The 19445-nt window shown below is 44.7% G+C and overlaps 2 protein-coding genes across 3 annotated transcripts; one reads left to right on the forward strand and one right to left on the reverse strand.

Moving 5' to 3' along the window:
• Positions 1 to 6127: 6127 nt before the first annotated feature.
• wdr54 (WD repeat domain 54) lies at positions 6128 to 11788 on the reverse strand. The gene is made up of 10 exons (XM_084176337.1): positions 11777 to 11788; positions 10610 to 10905; positions 10396 to 10458; positions 10036 to 10102; positions 8902 to 8958; positions 8273 to 8400; positions 7978 to 8078; positions 7653 to 7815; positions 7335 to 7409; positions 6128 to 7242 (listed from the first exon to the last, which is right to left on the reverse strand). The coding sequence occupies exons 2-10, from the start codon at positions 10832 to 10834 to the stop codon at positions 7111 to 7113; spliced, it is 1011 nt and encodes a 336-aa protein (XP_084032463.1). The 5' UTR covers positions 10835 to 10905; positions 11777 to 11788; the 3' UTR covers positions 6128 to 7110.
• A 3023-nt stretch (positions 11789 to 14811) lies between these two features.
• Positions 14812 to 19158, forward strand: arsk (arylsulfatase family, member K). 2 transcript variants are annotated; one of them, XM_084176484.1, is made up of 8 exons: positions 14812 to 15114; positions 15414 to 15543; positions 15885 to 16044; positions 16332 to 16614; positions 16857 to 17028; positions 17581 to 17805; positions 17993 to 18136; positions 18431 to 19158. In XM_084176484.1, exons 1-8 carry the CDS (start codon positions 14989 to 14991, stop codon positions 18736 to 18738), a joined length of 1548 nt encoding a protein of 515 aa, XP_084032610.1. In that variant the 5' UTR covers positions 14812 to 14988; the 3' UTR covers positions 18739 to 19158. The 2 variants fall into 2 exon arrangements, with proteins under 2 accessions (XP_084032610.1, XP_084032609.1); XM_084176483.1 differs by having other exon boundaries at positions 14824 to 15114; positions 17921 to 18136.
• The last annotated feature ends 287 nt before the right edge of the window (positions 19159 to 19445 follow it).

Below are 19445 nucleotides of genomic sequence, written 5' to 3' on the forward strand. Positions count from 1 at the left end.
GTACTTGCTCTCATTGTAGTTTGAGTCTACTGAAATTTTTGAAAACATGGCAGAGAAATTCCCTATTTATTCCTTTAGTCTCTCTGATGCATCTAAGAAGAAGATCCACCAAACTGTGCTGTTCCTCCCTCACCACATTCAACTCCCTAAAAGGAAGAAGAAATATGAATTGTACAGCCTGATTGGCTTTTCCTTCAGCCCAGTCCAGAATGAACTTCCGCACAGAAACTGTTTTTCCAATGCCAGCGACGTCCTTTGTCAGCACAGTTCTGATAGCTTGGTCTTGTCCAGGTAATGGTTTAAAAATGTATTTCATGTTTGGTGTCTCTTGTGTTGTTGGTCTCCTGGATGCTGTCTCACCTCATGTTCATTATTGACCTCTCCACTTCCACCCTCTGTGATGTAGAACTCTGTGTACAGTCGTGGTCAAAAGTTTTGAGAATGACACAAGTATTGGTCTTCACAAAGTTCGCTGCTTCAGTGTTATGAGATATTTTTGTCAGATGTTACTATGGTATACTGAAGTATAATTACAAGCATTCCATAAGTGTCAAAGGCTTTTATTGACAATTACATTAAGTTTATGCAAAGAGTCAATATTTGCATTGTTGACCCTTCTTTTTCAAGACCTCTGTAATCCGCCCTGGCATGCTGTCAATTAACTTCTGGGCCACATCCTGAATGATGACAGCCCATTCTTGCATAATCAATGCTTGGAGTTTGTCAGAATTTGTGGGTTTTTGTTTGTCCACCCGCCTCTTGAGGATCGACCACGTTCTCAATGGGATTAAGATCTGGGTAGTTTCCTGGCCACAGACCCAAAATATCGATGTTTTGTTCCCCGAGCCACTAGTTATCACTTTTGCCTTATGGCAAGGTGCTCCATCATGCTGGAAAAGGCATTGGTCATCAGCAAACTGTTCTTGGATGGTTGGGAGAAGTTGCTCTCGGAGGATGTGTTGGTACAATTCTTTATTCATGGATGTGTTCTTAGGCAAAATTGTGAGTGAGTCCACTACCTTGGCTGAGAAGCAACCCCACACATGAATGGTCTCAGGATGCTTTACTGTTGGCATGACACAGGACTGATGGTAGCGCTCACCTTGTCTTCTCCGGACAAGGTGTTTTCCGGATGCCCCAAACAATCGGAAAGGGGATTCATCAGAGAAAATGACTTTACCCCAGTCCTCAGCAGTCCAATCCCTGTACCTTTTGCAGAAAATCAGTCTGTCCCTGATGTTTTTCCAGGAGAGAAGTGGCTTCTTTGCTGCCCTTCTTGACACCAGGCCATCCTCCAAAAGTATTTGCCTCACTGTGCGTGCAGATGCACTCACAACTGCCTGCTGCCATTCCTGAGCAAGCTCTGCACTGGTGGTGCCCCGATCCCGCAGCTGAATCAACTTTAGGAGACGGTCCTGGTGCTTGCTGGACTTTCTTGGGCGCCCTGACGCCTTCTTCACAACAACTGAACCTCTCTTCTTGAAGTTCTTGATGATCCGATAAATGGTTGATTTAGGTGCAATCTTACTAGCAGCAATATCCTTGCCTGTGAAGCCCTTTTTGTGCAAAGTAATGATGACGGCATGTGTTTCCTTGCAGGTAACCATGGTTAACAGAGGAAGAACAATGATTTCAAGCACCACCCTCCTTTTAAAGCTTCCAGTCTGTTATTCTAACTCAATCAGCATGACAGAGTGATCTCCAGCCTTGTCCTCGTCAACACTCTCACCTGTGTTAACGAGAGAATCACTGACATGATGTCAGCTGGTCCTTTTGTGGCAGGGCTGAAATGCAGTGTACATTTTTTGGGGGGATTAAGTTAATTTTCATGGCAAAGAGGGACTTTGCAATTAATTGCAATTCATCTGATCACTCTTCATGACATTCTGGAGTATATGCAAATTGCCATCATCAAAACTGAGGCAGCAGACTTTGTGAAAATTAGTATTTGTGTCATTCTCAAAACTTGTGACCATGACTGTAGATCTTATTGAAGAGTTTATGGCCCTGCTTCAAATACATGCTGAAACTTATTCTGGATAAGAGTTTGGGTTTGTACAACACAACCTCTTAATCTGAAAGCCCCTATGTAACATGGATAACAAATGGTTATCCAAATTGGTTGTGATTCAAATTAAAGAACTGTGCTTTCCATAAGATTTCCTGTCCAGAGGTGTTGTGGCATAGCCTGGAATTCCAACTGATAATCTCTCTGTTTCACTACTGTTTCACTTAACTGATTCAGTCTGGACCTGTCTTCATAGAAACTACAGTGGGGAAAAAAAGTATTTAGTCAGCCACCAATTGTGCAAGTTCCCCCACTTAAAAAGATGAGAGAGGCCTGTAACTTTCATCATAGGTACATGTCAACTATGACAGACAAATTGAGAAGAAAAAAATTCAGAAAATCACATTGTAGGATTTTTAATGAATTTATTTGCAAATTATGGTGGAAAATAAGTATTTGGTCACCTACAAACAAGCAAGATTTCTGGCTCTCACAAACCTGTAACTTCTTCTTTAAGAGGCTCCTCTGCCTCCACTCGTTACCTGTATTAATGGCACCTATTTGAACTTGTTATCGGTATAAAAGACACCTGTCCACAACCTCAAACAGTCACACTCCAAACTCCACTATGGCCAAGACCAAAGAGCTGTCAAATGACACCAGAAACAAAATTGTAGACCTGCACCAGGCTGGGAAGACTGAATCTGCAATAGGTAAGCAGCTTGGTTTGAAGAAATCAACTGTGGGAGCAATTATTAGGAAATGGAAGACATACAAGACCACTGATAATCTCCCTCGATCTGGGGCTCCACGCAAGATCTCACCCCGTGGGGTCAAAATGATCACAAGAACGGTGAGCAAAAATCCCAGAACCACACGGGGGGACCTAGTGAATGATCTGCAGAGAGCTGGGACCAAAGTAACAAAGCCTACCATCAGTAACACACTACGCCGCCAGGGACTCAAATCCTGCAGTGCCAGACATGTCCCCCTGCTTAAGCCAGTACATGTCCAGGCCCGTCTGAAGTTTGCTAGAGTGCATTTGGATGATCCAGAAGAGGATTGGGAGAATGTCATATGGTCAGATGAAACCTAAATATAACTTTTTGGTAAAAACTCAACTCGTCGTGTTTGGAGGACAAAGAATGCTGAGTTGCATCCAAATAACAACATACCTACTGTGAAGCATGGGGGTGGAAACATCATGCTTTGGGGCTGTTTTTCTGCAAAGGGACCAGGACGACTGATCCGCGTAAAGGAAAGAATGAATGGGGCCATGTATGGTGAGATTTTGAGTGAAAACCTCCTTCCATCAGCAAGGGCATTGAAGATGAAACGTGGCTGGGTCTTTCAGCATGACAATGATCCCAAACACACCGCCCGGGCAACGAAGGAGTGGCTTCGTAAGAAGCATTTCAAGGTCCTGGAGTGGCCTAGCCAGTCTCCAGATCTCAACCCCATAGAAAATATTTGGAGGGAGTTGAAAGTCTGTGTTGCCCAGCGACAGCCCCAAAACATCACTGCTCTAGAGATCTGCATGGAGGAATGGGCCAAAATACCAGCAACAGTGTGTGAAAACCTTGTGAAGACTTACAGAAAACGTTTGACCTGTGTCATTGCCAACAAAGGGTATATAACAAAGTATTGAGAAACTTTTGTTATTGACCAAATACTTATTTTCCACCATAATTTGCAAATAAATTCATAAAAAATCCTACAATGTGATTTTCTGGATTTGTTTTCCTAATTTTGTCTGTCATATTTTTAAGTGGGAGAACTTGCACAATTGGTGGCTGACTAAATACTTTTTTTCCCCACTGTATTTGTGACTGCGTCTGTAATGAGGGGTGTTATTCAAAACATATTTGCAGTGATTGGTTCACCATCAACCAGTTCACGTGCTAGTCGGAATGAGGAAACTAAAAAATGTCTGACTTGCTAACTGGTTGGAGTTATACACGTGCTGCGTTCAATTAGTTATAAAGTCAGACATTTCCAAGTTCCGACTAGCATGTGAACGCGGCATTTGGCCACGTGGGTATTCGGGCTAAGCCCGCCCATAGTTTCTGAGAAGACACTGATTGGACCCTCTTCTTCACAGACAGTCTATTGGATCAAGACTGACTAAATCAGTTAAACAGTTGAGGAACAGAGTGATTGTATTACTACAATTTGGATTGCTGTCGAGTTGCTGCAACACAATGTAAATGTGGTCTCTCTTAATTTTTTTGATTATGTGCTCTGCCTCACCCATGTCTGACTGCACTACTCTCCAAACAATACATGAAAACAATCTTCATTTAAAAAACACTGCCTTTTCTTAAGGATGCATATTTATCTAAAGCATTGCAATTATTCAACGTGTATTTGTGCCCGAGTTCTCTCTGTGTATGAAATGTTCTGCTACCTATTCACCATCTTCTGTAGAGTCTCCAGCAGGGAGTGTAGGGGCAACAACATGGTCTCTAGTCTCAGTGCTGTTGGACCGATGGACAGGAGGACCCTTCTGAGCTGGAACACAAGAAGTAGCTCTTTCCTCAACATCCTCTCCCAGGAGAAAGAGGAAAGGGAACTCTAAGATCAGGATATTTCTACCATCATAAATTGAACTGTTTAAAGACTTCTCCAGTCACATTAAGTTGTCAAGATTTGACTAATTAACAATAAACAGAGGAATATATTTTTACGATCAACATTCTGGACACTTAAAATAGTAGATGCATGTGCCTCTTAAAACCAATTTCAAAATATATATAATATATATAAATATTATTTGATATCTGAACTAGAATGACCTATTTTGCACTCTTTCATTAACTTATGAGCTAGGTTGTTTTGGTCAATCTGCCGCAGGATCTTCAGTGTGACCTTCACAGCACCATCTTCCCTGTAGGTCTCCACCATCTGATCCACTTTGTCCTGTCTGTCAACATTCCCCAGCTGGCTCTTTGGGATAGGAGGGAAGCCATCCGGCAGCTTCAGGAACCACTTAAACTTCTTTAGAGGCTTTGAGTTCAGATGCTCCAGTGCATCTACAGATGAGGCCATCATTGACAACAGGGGTGCATTCATTAGTGTACACCGTAGCAAACAGTAGTACACAGAAAACTTTTTGCAATGAAAACGGATGTTTCTTATTGGACAAGTTCAGGTCAGTCGACACACACACACAGCCATAGTTAGATCTCAGGTCCGATTGTATTCTGCTGCACCTGGAACACACTCTGCTACATTCCACTCATTACATGAACATCTCATGTATGAGGAAACAGAGCAGTTTTTTTATTCTACATTTCATGAAGTAGCCTAGTGTAGTGTGTTGTACCATAACTAAACATTTTATATCACTGTTACAACTTTACAATTTCGAGAGCTTGGCACTATAAGGTTCTATCTGCATTTTTGTCAAAATGTAGTTATAGATATAACCTTTTTCTGGGATTTTGATTGGATGTTACATTTCAAGAACCCTCCCCCACACATGCCCGTTGGTGCTACATGTTATGTTCATCACTGTTTTCAGACCGGGAATGACACATTTTCCAGAGAGTTGTTCCATATGCTAGTTTGCAACATGGAAGAAACCGTGGAGGATAAACTGAATTGTGTTTTGCCAGAAGTGTGCTCTATACACAACATCGACATACATAATATATTTTGATGGGGTTTTAAATCGACGATTTCTCAGCCATCTTCACGTACTGTTGCACCTACAACACTAACATAGTGGTTCCACCCAAGCAAGGCATTTGATTGGTTTGACGTGTTCACTTGCCTGCTCCGCCTTTCGCTACACTGGTGTCAGAAGTGGGATGGCTGCCATCGGAATGCACGGCCGGAAGTGTGACGGGCAGCGTTAGATTGAAGCACGGGGACGTGCCTTGCAGTTCAGAGAGGGCAGTATAGCGATCCTCGCTATAGGAGCGACCCACGTTAGAATTCTAACCAAGTGGGTTAACCCTATTGGCGTGATGTGTAGAGTGTTTGCCATTGTGCCAGCGACCCAGGTTCTCTTCCCTGACCCGCCATTCGCTACTATTTGCTGCAAGATCAGTTTGCTGCAAGCATACTACAATTAAGAAACACAAAGCACAAACATATTAAAGAGAAAAGACAGTTATCTACAATAAACATTTATTTTGTAAAGTTGATTCATAGTTACAGTACATTTATACAGTGATGCTGTATAATAATATTTAAGACTAAGTCAAAGGAATGTTACATTTCCAAACTGAATGCTGAACGACCTACATTAACATACACATTGTAAATACTTGCAACAATGCTATACTGAGACACCAGAGTCATTGTGCTGCTTTCAACAACACTAAGTGTTTGCAGCATAGCCTACTCCCTTTTAAAAAAAATCTGTAAAACAGATTTATACACACTAATCTGTAGTTTCATGGTCCGTTACTGGTCCATTACACACTTGCTCGCATGCACACACCACACACACACACACACACACACACACACACACACAGCACTACTCAACACCGAGGGAATGTGTCAGCATAAGCCAGCATGTGATCAGTCAAAATATACAAATCATCTTTCTCCTCATATATCGTAAGATGTCTCACTTTTTCTTTAGCGTGTCGTTGTCTACAAAGTGCAGATGTGATATGTAGGAAACTACTTGATTGAGACAATATTCTTCGATCTTACCTCTGGACCAAAGTTCATATCCATGTGAGAGATGCTCTGGACATACATACTGTATCATGTCCTCTAGTTAGGTCATAGTAGATGGAGATGGGTCATAGCCCTAGTTTGTTTCTGAGTTAACCTTCATAGGCTTTCCATCTCTCTGTAGACCATTGATCTGGTGGAATTAGAGTCTGCATGGTATATCAGGCAGATGTTTCCTGCTCCTTCATAGGCTTTCCGTCTCTCTGAAGACCATTGATCTGGTGGAATTAGAGTCTGCATGGTCTATCAGGCAGACGTTTCCTGCTCTAGGCTTTCCTTTTGTCACCCACTCACTGGCCCCACAGAGATACTGCTGAGCTGACACACTCCGTTCACATGTCAACCTCACACACACACACACACACACACATATACATGCATATCTCCCATGGTGCGTGCTAGTGCTCTTAGGCCTGTGTGTAGCGGATGATCTCACTCAGGTCATAGCCCGTCACAGCGAAGGCGTAGCCGTCCCCATCGCAGAACTTAGCCCCGCAAATCTGGGTGTCTGTCACACACTCGTTATACATGTGCACGATCTGGAGGGAGAGAGAGGGAGGGAATCAATGTCTGTCCGTCTGTGTGTGCGTGGTGTAGTGGGGTCCCTCCCTGGTGTTGTTTGAGAGGTTACCTCCACACTGTTAGTCTCTGGGGTCATCGTCAGATGCCACACTCTCACCAGAGAGTCCTCAGCAGCAGACAGAAGCTTGGAGCACAAACACACACAGACAGACAGACAGACAGACAGGGAAACAAATCCATTAGCATCAGTATTCACCCCCTTACAATCAGATGTTTCGCCTTTCTACATGGATCTCTAGTAGCTTGCTTTAAATCATCTTCAATACAACTGGTGATAAACACAGTGCTTTGTCTGGATAGATAGTCATATGGAAATTGCCAATCCCTCTCATTGCCCCATCCTGACTGCATCTGGTGTTGACCTCACCAGGCCAGAGAAGGGGGCGATGTCCAAGGAGTAGATCCAGCGTGCGTGGGCGTTGACCTCTGCGTGGACGATCCCCGTCACGGCCTCATAGAGACGGATCTGCCCTGTGCCATAGCCTGCCACCACGGTGCCCTTCCACAGCTTCACTGAGGAGCAGCTCATACTGGGACAAGAAGAGGGCAGAGGCATTGAGGTCAGTGGTAGCATTTCCACACATATCAGGCCAATGGCAAGAGGAACCCATAACTACAAGGCCTCTACGGACCTATCTGAAGAAGGGAGTTCAACTGTGGTTAAAGGATCCTACAGTCAGTAACTCACTCACTCAAAACCAGGGATCTTGTTGAGCAGCTGGAAGTCCTCTCCTGACTTCCACACACAGAGGTTGCCAGAGTCGTCAGCACTCACCATGTCTGCTATGCACTCCTGGGGGAGGAAGAGCATCAACAACAGGGTCAATATCTAAAGCTGTGATCGATGCATATTGACAGACAACTACACATTCATCTGTCTGTCGGTTCTACATGGTTACGGATATTATCAAACATAACACTTGACCCCAAATGGATAATGCTTTTCCTAGATTAACAACAGACATAGTGTGTGTGCGTGCATAGTACCAGGCTTCCGGAGCATTCTGAGGCCATATCCGTGATGGACTCCTTGTGCTCCTCCAGCACCTCTGAGAGGGTGATGTTACTGCCTTTACTTGGGACGTCAAACACCAGCATAGAGCCAGACGAGATGCCTGCAGATAGAGAGAGAGAGAGAGAGAGAGAGAGAGAGAGAGAGAGAGAGAGAGAGAGAGAGAGAGAGAGAGAGAGCGAGAGAGAGAGCGAGAGAGAGAGCGAGAGAGAGAGCGAGAGAGAGAGCGAGAGAGAGAGCGAGAGAGAGAGAGAGAGAGAGAGAGAGAGAGAGAGAGAGAGAGAGAGAGAGAGAGAGCGAGAGAGAGAGAGAGAGAGAGAGAGAGAGAGAGAGAGGACAGAGAGAGAGAGAGAGAGAGAGAGAGAGAGAGAGAGGAGAAACAGAGAGAGAGAGAGAGAGAGAGAGAGAGAGAGAGAGAGAGAGAGAGAGAGAGAGAGAGAGAGGAGAAACAGAGAGAGAGAGAGAGAGAGAGAGAGAGAGAGAGAGAGAGAGAGAGAAAGATATGAAATTGGCTGGGGGGTTTTTCAACATCCTGTCAGGTGTGAAGTGATTGCAGGTTGTCCTGAGAGAGAGGCCTGGCTTGCCGTGCTCATTCTGTACTTACCCACACAGATGTATTTTTCCCGCACTGCTGCAATCCCTCGAGCAAACACTGCCTGAGCTGTGGGTAGAGATCAGGATATATCATCATCACAGTCCTCTGAGCTCACACACTCAACATACAGTATACCAACAAACTCCTCTCCATGGTAGACACCTCTCCATGGTAACGACACCTCTCCATGGTAAAGACACCTCTCCATGGTAAAGACACCTCTCCATGGTAAAGACACCTCTCCATGGTAAAGACACCTCTCCATGGTAAAGACACCTCTCCATGGTAAAGACACCTTTCCATGGTAAAGACACCTCTCCATGGTAAAGACACCTCTCCATGGTAAAGACACCTCTCCATGGTAAAGACACCTCTCCATGGTAAAGACACCTTCCCATGGTAAAGACACCTCTCCATGGTAAAGACACCTCTCCATGGTAAAGACACCTCTCCATGGTAAAGACACCTCTCCATGGTAAAGACACCTCTCCATGGTAAAGACACCTCTCCATGGTAAATACACCTCTTCATGGTAAATACACCTCTCCCTGGTAAAGACACCTCTCCATGGTAAATACACCTTTCCATGGTAAAGACACCTCTCCCTGGTAAAGACACCTTTCCATGGTAAAGACACCTCTCCATGGTAAAGACACCTCTCCATGGTAAAGACACCTCTCCATGGTAAAGACATCTCTCCATGGTAAAGACACCTCTCCATGGTAAAGATACCTCTCCATGGTAAAGACACCACTCCATGGTAAAGACACCTCTCCATGGTAAAGACACCTCTCCATGGTAAATACACCTTTCCATGGTAAAGACACCTCTCCCTGGTAAAGACACCTTTCCATGGTAAAGACACCTCTCCATGGTAAAGACACCTTTCCATGGTAAAGACACCTCTCCATGGTAAAGACACCTCTCCATGGTAAAGACACCTCTCCATGGTAAAGATGGCCACCAGACAATCAGACAGCAGAGACAGAGAAATAGGACTCTTGAAGCAGAGCTTCTGTAGCTGTTACTGGGTAGAGAGAAAGGGGCAACTCATTCATATCCAAAGGAAGAATCTCTCTTGGGTTTGTGTGCACTGGTAAGGGTTAGAGGAGACTGAGTATTTGTATATGGTGCGGAATTTACCTGTTGGGGTCTCAGGCGTTTCCAGTGCGTGCCAGTACACCATTATGGATCCATCCGACTCATACATCTGGAACACAGACACAGCTGTCAATACCTGAGCAACAGGCAGACACAGCGGACACCATTGTATAAGGCCACTGCCACACAAACGCCACAGGATGCTGCTGAGGGGAAGACAGCTCATAATAATGTCTGGAAAGGAGTGAATGGAATGGCATCAAACACACGGAAACCATGTCTTTGATGTATTTGATACCATTCCACCTATTCCACTCCAGCCATTACCACAAGCCTGTCCTCCCCAATTAAGGTGCCAACAACCTCCTGTGACACACGCACACACACACACAATCCACTCACCTGGATGCCTTTCTGAGAAGTGAGCACTAGGATGTCACGTGATGGGAGGACACACCAGGCTGCCTGAAAGGAGAGACAGCAAATTTCCCCTTCAACAAAAGATTACATACTGTACCAACTCATGTCTATCTAACATGGACATGAAAGAAGAAAGTAGACCCATATCATTCATGATCCACTGACACCCTCTTGGCCAGCACTAATAACACTCTACCTGCATGATGAGGGAGGAGCTGGTAGTGACGTTGGCCTCTTTGGACTGCAGCTGGCGATGGGAGTAGTTGAGTCCATCCCAAGAAGCACTGACCATGTTGACCATGTTGGCGTGTACCACTGTGAAATAGGTCAAGCTCCGTGGGGCTATGCGCAGCACACTCAGGTTGTTGTACAGCGCAGATGCACTGCTTTTGATCTGGATGCTCTTCTCTTTGTGGTACATCTTTCAATCTTATCAGTTGAATTGGGTAAATAGGGAGGGTGGTGCAAATAGTGTCCTTAATGATGACAATTCTGGGGAAACAATGAGAAATAAAGTTGGTTAATATTGCAGTTAGTTCGCAGTGTGTGTGTGTCGCTGTGTCTGTGAGTTGGGTGAGTGAATGAGATGTGGGAAAAGAGGTAGGGTAAAATATATTACATTTAGCAGACGCTCTTATCCAGAGCGACTTACAGGAGCAATTAGGGTTAAGTGCCTTGCTTAAGGGCACATCGACAGATTTTTCACCTAGTCGGCTCGGGGATTAGAACCAGCGACCTTTCGGTTACTGGCACAAAGCTCTTAACCACTAAGCTACCTGCCGCCCTATTGTCATTCACAAGAACACAATAGCAGCAACATAATGTTGCCCAACGTGAAGACTCTCATTCTCACTATGAACAAGTTCAGCGAACATGCTGACCTACTAGCCAGCTAACGTTAGTCATCCAAATGGGATTTTTGACCACTACCACACTGGGCACTTGAATCAAGCTAGCTGTATAGCTAATCAGTTCTACACTCATATGAATTTGGAAGACGTTAGAAGCTATCTAACTAACGGCCAGTCCATTGTCGGCTATGTTAACTAACAGATACGTTACATTAATGAGGAACTAGTTAGCTCAATGCAATTCAGCAAACATGCAAATAGTCAGCTAAAGTTGCCTTTAAGTCTATTCAGCTTTCTAACGCTAGCTAGCTACTGTAACGTTAGCTAGTTGCTGCTAGCAAGCCTAAGGTAAGTATTGTCGATCAGAATACCGTATTGTGAACTAACATTAGCTTCTATCGTAGATTCTGCTATTCACTAGATAAATACGGTTAGCAGTATTCTTTGTTATGTTATTCATTCATCAACAAGTCCTAGCTAGATTGCATTTCATTTAGCAAGGTGGAGATTACCATTGCGCGTCCTTTGCAGCCATAGTGACAGCTCCACCTTTGCGTGAAACGTCATACGTTCTGTGTACACAAGAAAAGTAGTGGCGTTTTCAGTTGCTAAGCAATCCTGTCCTTTTGGGTGCAAAGAAAGTAGGGGAGCGACGTGTCTTCTTGTTTTTCTTCCATCACATTGAAGACAAAGATTTTCAGCCTGCTCTTTGTTTAAGGTACCTAAGTATTGTTATCTAGATTAGCAAGCAACCTTTTATGTTTGTTGATGCATTGCTTCACTTGGCTAGGTTGTTCAATCACTGCAGGCAGCTTCAAAGATGTTTCACTTCTTGTCCAATACAAGGTGTTGTGGCTGTGTTGTTGTTGCCCTCTGCAGACAGTCTGGTGTGTCTCAAGAAAGTGACAACTCTCCCCAAGTAAAAAACCCACCAAGAAGGCATATTGTAACTCCATCCATGAAACAGAAATTTACAAATTAATCTAGTACTTTTAGAGGGAGTGAGAGTTGAAAAGGACAAGATACTGAACCCGAACTATAACTAAAAGTGATGGCTAAACTGTCACTTGCTTTGAATGGCTGCAAAATCAATAATAGCCTATCTCTTTGTTCAGTTGCTGCACTCACGCAATTCTAATCTAGTACAGCCCTAATTCATATTTTTATAATTCTCTATTTAGCCTATGTGTTAACTCAGGCTCCCGACAAAGATGTCCCGCGCTGCATCAAAGTCCCGTGCTGAGAAGGGGCGCACCAACTCTGCCCCTGCACCCCCCCCTCCTCCTTCCCAGAGTCCAGATGTGGTGGACATTGTCCCGGGCCGCCTGACAGAGTCCAACTGGGTGTCCATGCTAGGGCAGGAGGAAGGAGAGGAGGTGGTGGTGGAGGTCCTGTATGAATTCATGAACCATGTCATGGAGAAGTGTTACACTGTGTACCTCCAGAGACAGGTGAGGCCTTACGTTCACAGGTGGAGACTACCTGTGTCAGACAGTAGTCTGATACAATCACTGTGCAGAGATGACATTCTAATTAGGTTTCAAACAAGTATTAATAAATGTACTGTAGCCAATTAAGAATCCTTCAGTTTATGTGCTTATCAGTCTAAGGTGGGTAGTATATATACTATTGATTTAATCAATTCACTTTACAATAAGTGCCTTCCTTTGCTCAGAGGATCAAATGCCCTGATTCAATCTGGCTGGCAACCAATTTCACTTTTCTATCCTCTCACCAATAATGCTGATAATTCTTTGCGGGACTGTCAATGAAATGTATTTTCTCTAGCCAGAGCCATTCACAGCGTCCTGGGCCCGAGATTCTTTGGTGCAGATTCTGGAGTGGCAGTTCCTGGTCCAGGATGAGGGGGAGGGACCAGACAGTGCCCCCTCCTGGGCAGAAGATTCAGAGCCCCTGCCGTCAACTACAGACTCCTGGGCACAAGGCTGTGTGCTTGTTCTGCAAGCCAAGCCAACAAAATACCCTTCTCCCCTACAGGTAGCTCTGAACAATACTCCATCAAGATGCATTGTGTTTCCGCTCTGACAATTCTACCTGGAAATAACCCAAAATGTCAAGGATATATCTAGCAGTAAATATGTAGTAGTAAAGGAAGTAGAAATAGTAAAATAAGAAAATTCCATGAAATATATTATTTGAAGCTAGTTGCTTGCTTACTGGTGAGTGGCTTGCTTACTGGTGAGTGGCCGGTGTAAAGCTAATACTGTAAAGCTAATAATTTGATCATAATAATGTAATCTAACACATCTCTGGTGTTTTCCTCCAGAGGTACACTCCAGTTGGTGAGGCGGCTGGACGGACAGGTCATAGGGCCAATCACAGGACTCACACAGTGAGCCAGCTTAGTTCCTCACTCAAGCATTCCAGAGAAGACAGAAAAGCCAGAGAGCCACCAGGTTTTAGGGGTTTCAAACTATCCCCTGTCCCCCCACCCATAACTGAGGGAGGAACGAGGAGGCAGCATCACTCATCACCCACCACTCCTACAGAGGACTACCTGCAGTCTCCAAGTCATTCTCTGAACAGCTCAGTGACTGAGGAAGAAGAGTATGTAGAGACATTCCCAAACAGCTCTGTCCAAAGTGCTAAGCTCCGTCCTCAGCTTGGAGGCTTCCCAGCTATCCCGAGACTGGATCTTGCCTCTCTTCCACGCCATTGTGTCTGGCCCCAATATGAGGTGCTGGATGCCAGTCCCTCAAAGCGCCATCCATGGAGAACCGGAGGTCCACTGGCAGCAGGGCAGAATCGTGAGAAACAACACACCACACAGACAAAGGCAATGAAACCCTTGACCAACTACAAAGGCCCATCCAGGGCCCAGAGGAGAAGTGCCCTGACTGGGACAGTCTGTCTGGCAATTAGAAGGAGTATTCCACATGGGGGCAACAGTGAGGGGATTGTACCCTTCTCTGGCACTCTGATGCTGGACAGCATGGAGCTGGCCTCAGGGGTCACTCTCAAAGGCCCCCAGGGGACCCGTTTCAGCCCCCTCAAAGGATGCCCAGCCCAGCCAGAGCACAGTGCAGAGCTGAAGCCCATACGGAACAATCTGCTTGTGCCACTGTTTCCCCTGGAGTAGCTGACGGCCGGACCAGACCCTCAGGTCAACCCACTGCTTTGAACCAACTGGGCCATAACTCAAGAACTTTGGGAAGGTCAATTACTGGAAGGTCAATTACTGAAGACAAAAGAATGGAAATTACTTTAAGAATGAAAGAAATATACAAATTGTTGAGATTAAATTACGTTTTAATTTTTCGATTTCTTTTAAAATGTGTCATTTCCCTGTGATTTCTACATACAATGAAAGTAGACATTTGTTATAAACTTGTATAAATTAACTATTTATTAGAGCTAACTTCACTTTTCCCAACTAATCAGATATTTGATGCTCCATGGTGGTGCAGTAGGCCCTATGTGGGCTTTCAGACTGAGGCAGAAAGGCCATTTTTTCAATGGTATGACTGAATGAAACCAGATGTCACCATCTGCTGCTAGAAACCTAGTACTGCAATGGAAACACCACGTGACTATTGCGGAACAATAACAAACGTGAAAATTGATTTGCTGCAGTTAAGAAGCCCTGGTCGAAATTATGGCTGATGAGTAGATGTCTTGTGACTGGACGACACAGTCACTTCCCTGAAGAAATGCCCCTCGTCAAGCAGCAGTTAAGGTCGTAATAATTATAATTTTTAAACTGATGTATGCGATGTATGGAACATGGTTAGTTCTCCTTATACTTTCCCAAACTCATGGACAATGTATGTGCCAAAATCGTAGCACAAACTTCAGACCCAACATTGTGATGGTGATGTCTGATGCATTTGTAAGTACTGCCACTTTTACATTTTGTAAACGTTTTTGATTCGTTTTACAGAACATTTTCATGACATTGTGTGGATTAGATTTAAATTAAACTTTGCTGATGAGTGATGATAAATTGTTGCCACCAGTGAGTTTGAATATACCTAGTTAACTTATCACTGCTCTGATAAGGTTGGAGGGTGGGATGTTTTCAGTTATCTATCTAATCAGTCATGGATCAGTGATTATTACTAGAGAGATAGTAGATGCTCTGTTACTACCTCAAGGAAGGGATAAAGGATTATTTCCCTTTTGCTGAAGGATGGGCGGCTGACCTTTGACCCTGGGAGTAGGGTGGTCCAGTTACCATACTTAAACTACCTCCGGGAGCTAGGCACTGTCTTCCTCAATGCCTACACCAATTCTCCAATCTGTTGTCCCTCAAGAGCAGGTAAGATGTTAGATTTTATGATTCTAACCATTCACAGTGTGCATTTGTATGGAAGACCTCAAGGTAACAGCAGATCATTGGTCAATAATGTGGGCCATGTTACGAACCATTGACAACATACATAACAAGAAGTTGAATTGCATAATGCTGGTGGATGACTCCGATTCCAATAGTTTGTAACAGACCTGTTCAGTACAAAGGAATGCAATTAATAGAATGTAGCCAGCTCAAATTGTATTCAAACTCAAACAATACTGCAACTGTATTTCAATCCAATGACCACCATAGGTCCATGGATTGAAACATTTCACAGTCTGTTGTATGTTGATTATTTTTCTCAGCTATGTGGAGTGGTCGCTTTGTCCATTTAACTGAGTCCTGGAATAATTATAAGTGCCTGGACCCCAATGCCACAACGTGGATGGACCTGCTCCAACAGAATGGCTATAACACATTGAGTGTTGGGAAGCTGGACTACACTTCAGGAAGTCACTCTGTCAGGTGGGTGGGCACTGCAGTGAGTCATGAATTTATAACAGAACTGACGGCACCATTTTACAGGGAACGGGGGGCTCACTTGTAGCCAGTCTTGTAATGCTAAGAGATGCAGAGACTTTACAGTAGATAGATAGGCTAGTGCATGGAAGTGTTCTATTCAGTCTCATTTTCCCCTAATGTGAACTGTCACTTGATTTCTGACTCATGTCTTTTATTTTGGCCTATGTTTTTTCCTCATGTGTCTCGTTTGGCGACGTCACGTTTCTATGATGTGTGTATTTCCACTCCAGTAATCGTGTGGAGGCATGGACGCGAGATGTGCCTTTCCTTCTGCGGCAAGAGGGCCGGCCAGTAACAGACCTGGTTGGGGATGCGTCCACAACGAGAGTCATGACCAAGGACTGGAGAACCACAGACATTGCCACCCAGTGGATCCGCCACAAAGCTGCGCCTCTCTCCCAGCCTTTCGCCCTCTACCTGGGCCTGAACCTGCCACACCCCTACGTCACAGACTCCTTGGGGCCCAACGCTGGGGGGTCCACCTTCCGCACCTCTCCTTACTGGCTCGAAAAGGCACGTTCTCTTCAGGCCATTCCAGAAGTATTACTGCTAGTTCCTATTTACAATTTTAAAGGAGTCTTGTGTCATGTTAGCAGTCTAGCTTTGTTTTAACTGTGCTAACCAAATTTCGATACATCTTCAGAAGCATTCAACTTTACTCTAGATTGTCAAACCCTGTTGATTGATTCCCATTTGCAGTGTGCGCTTGTGTTCCATTTCACAGCATGTGTAATAAGGAGCTGCTGTCCACACAGGTGATGCCTGAATTAATCTCTGTTCCAAAATGGCTGCCGTTGTCCGACATGCACCCTGTGGACTACTACTCCACCTTCACCAAGAACTGCAGTGGGAACTTCACAGAGCAGGAGGTCAGAAAGATACGGGCCTTCTACTATGCTATGTGTGCTGAAACAGATGCCATGCTGGGTTAGTGGTGACTTAATTGTTTGTGTGTCTGAAATTTCGTGGTTGGCCAAATGTGAACATCCTTACAATGTTTTACAGTGTTGCAGAATGTGGTGTTCAGCAATGGACAGTTTAGCAGCTACTGGTGTTATACTGGTTTATTGCAGATTTATTGCTGGTGGTAGTAAAACATCTAGCCACGTGCCAGCCAAGCAGCCACCAACCATAGGATGTTCTGCAACCTTGTGCAACTCAAATCAGTTTTCATACATTGATTAGGTCTACAACATTCTTGCAAAAAACCTTGTGTACAAATGTAGTTTGGAAGTTGAATAAGTAGTCTCTTACGTTACACACTTCTACTACCCCTTGAAAATAATCCCAACAGACACTCATTCTGTGGCGGTCCGTGCTATCTGGAATCCTTGGGACGTCCCTACTCCATTGAAGTTTAAATTTAAAATTGTTAAAGTTAAGTAAGGGTTATGGTTAGGGTTCAGGGTAGGGACGTCCCAAGGATCCCAGATAGCACTAACCATTCTGTGGCTGTGCTGCTCTCTGTGGTCCTTCTAGGCCAGGTGATCTCAGCTCTGCGGGACACAGGCTTGCTGGACACCACAGTGCTGCTCTTCACATCTGACCACGGTGACCTGGCCATGGAGCACCGACAGTTCTACAAGATGTCCATGTTTGAGGGCAGCTCCCATATCCCCCTGCTCACCATGGGGCCTGGGGTGAAGTCTGGCCTGCAGCTGAGTCAGCCAGTGTCTTTGGTGGACATCTATCCCACTGTGCTGGGTAAGTGCAGGAGTATCTCAGGGTCAGAAGCACGGGGCTGGATGATGGAGGGATTCAACGGGTTGTTACACGTCCTGGTCAGTAAACTGATTCCATTCCACATATATTTTTGCAGAGATGGCAGGCTTAGCGGTGCCAGGTGGCACTAGTGGTCATTCTCTCCTGCCTTTGCTGTCCCAATCTGCAGCCCGGCCCGCCCGGACTCGCCCAGACTGGGTATTGAGTGAATACCACGGCTGCAATGCCAATGCCTCCACCTATATGTTGAGGGAGGGCCGGTGGAAGTACATTACCTATGCAGATGGTCTGAGTGTCCCCCCGCAGCTATTCGGTGAGTCCCTTCCACCCCCCACTGAAAGATTACTACTGGAGGAAAGAGGGTTTAGGGTTTGTTTTTTATCCCTCAACATCACAGTATGTAAATGACACACACGGTCCAATATCTAATCATTTTATTTAGTGGATAAAGATGATTTGGGACAGTACCACTACTGTGGGTACTTGGTAACCTTTGTCCAAATTTTCCCTCAGGTGCAGCCCTACCTCAGCCGCAGGGTCTATGTAGATCAAATCTCTGCAACCAGCCTTTCCTCTTTTAACACTTTTAATATCTCTCCCCTGACAGACCTAACAGTGGACAAAGAGGAGCTTCACAATGTGGCGTCCAAATTCCCTGATGTGTGTCGTCACCTGGACAAGCTGCTGCGCAGCACAGTAGACTACCCTCAAGTCTCTAAGGCAGTCCGTCTCTACAATAAGCAACAGTTTGCTGCATGGCGCAAGAGCCTTGGTGATAATTATACCCAAGTCATCGCAAACCTGCGGTGGCATCTGGACTGGCAAGAGGATGTGGACAACAATGAGAAAGCCATCGATGAGTGGCTCATGATATCTGGGTTCTCTTCTGAAAAGCTCAAATTATCAGTGTTTTAACTGGCCTGCTATACTAGAAAAGCACCTAAATAAAGATGTCATGCCAAACATGACTACCAGTAGCTGCACGATCCACAACAGTGCTGCAAACTGGACAGATAATTCTGGTCGAAATGTGAGAGAACGCACCCCATAGTCAATGCATAATTATAATTCACTTGTTTCTTTATTGTTTATTTACTCTGGTAAGATTGTGGGCGGCAGGTAGCCTAACGGTTAGAGTGTTGGGTTAGGAACCGAAAGGTCGCTGGTTTGAATACCCGAGGTGTCAAATCTGTCGATGTGCCCTTAAGCAAGACACTTAACCCTAATTTGCTCCAGTGGCGCTGTACTACTATGGATGTCCCTGTAAAACAACACATTTCACTTCACCTATCTGGTGTATGTAACAATAAAACACACAATAAGTAATAGATTGTATCTCTGGTAGAGTTTATTGTCCTGTATTATATACACTTCTGGTCCTGGAGAGTTGTTGGCTTTTGTTCCAGCCCAGCACTAAAGCTCCTGTAAATAGTAGTATCGACCAAAGATTATGGAAATACTGACAAGATACGTTTCTCTGCCCTAATAATAGCTCCCGCCTATCCTTTCTTTGGATTGGATAAATTTTATTATTGTAATCCCTTTTAGAATATTCGATGAGGGTTGTTGACGTCAACCGCCTGTGTTCAATGGAGAGAAATGCTATGTTACTAGCCTCATGA

This window comes from Coregonus lavaretus, assembly GCF_964263955.1.
Source record: "Coregonus lavaretus genome assembly, chromosome: 14".
In the NCBI taxonomy this organism is placed as follows: Eukaryota; Metazoa; Chordata; class Actinopteri; order Salmoniformes; family Salmonidae; genus Coregonus; species Coregonus lavaretus.

What these genes read in the sequence shown, in the direction of transcription:
- wdr54 (XM_084176337.1), bottom strand. Translation starts at nt 10,834, where the DNA reads ATGTACCACAAAGAGAAGAGCATCCAGATCAAAAGCAGTGCATCTGCG. An exon ending in GGAAAAATACATCTGTGTGG is followed by an intron (nt 8,401 to 8,901) that starts GTAAGTACAGAA and finishes CTCTATCTGCAG; the next exon opens with GCATCTCGTCTGGCTCTATG. An exon ending in AACAAGATCCCTGGTTTTGA is followed by an intron (nt 7,816 to 7,977) that starts GTGAGTGAGTTA and finishes TTCTTGTCCCAG; the next exon opens with TATGAGCTGCTCCTCAGTGA.
- arsk (XM_084176483.1), top strand. Translation starts at nt 14,989, where the DNA reads ATGTATGCGATGTATGGAACATGGTTAGTTCTCCTTATACTTTCCCAA. An exon ending in TGGTGATGTCTGATGCATTT is followed by an intron (nt 15,115 to 15,413) that starts GTAAGTACTGCC and finishes CTTTTGCTGAAG; the next exon opens with GATGGGCGGCTGACCTTTGA. An exon ending in TGTCCCCCCGCAGCTATTCG is followed by an intron (nt 18,137 to 18,430) that starts GTGAGTCCCTTC and finishes CTCCCCTGACAG; the next exon opens with ACCTAACAGTGGACAAAGAG.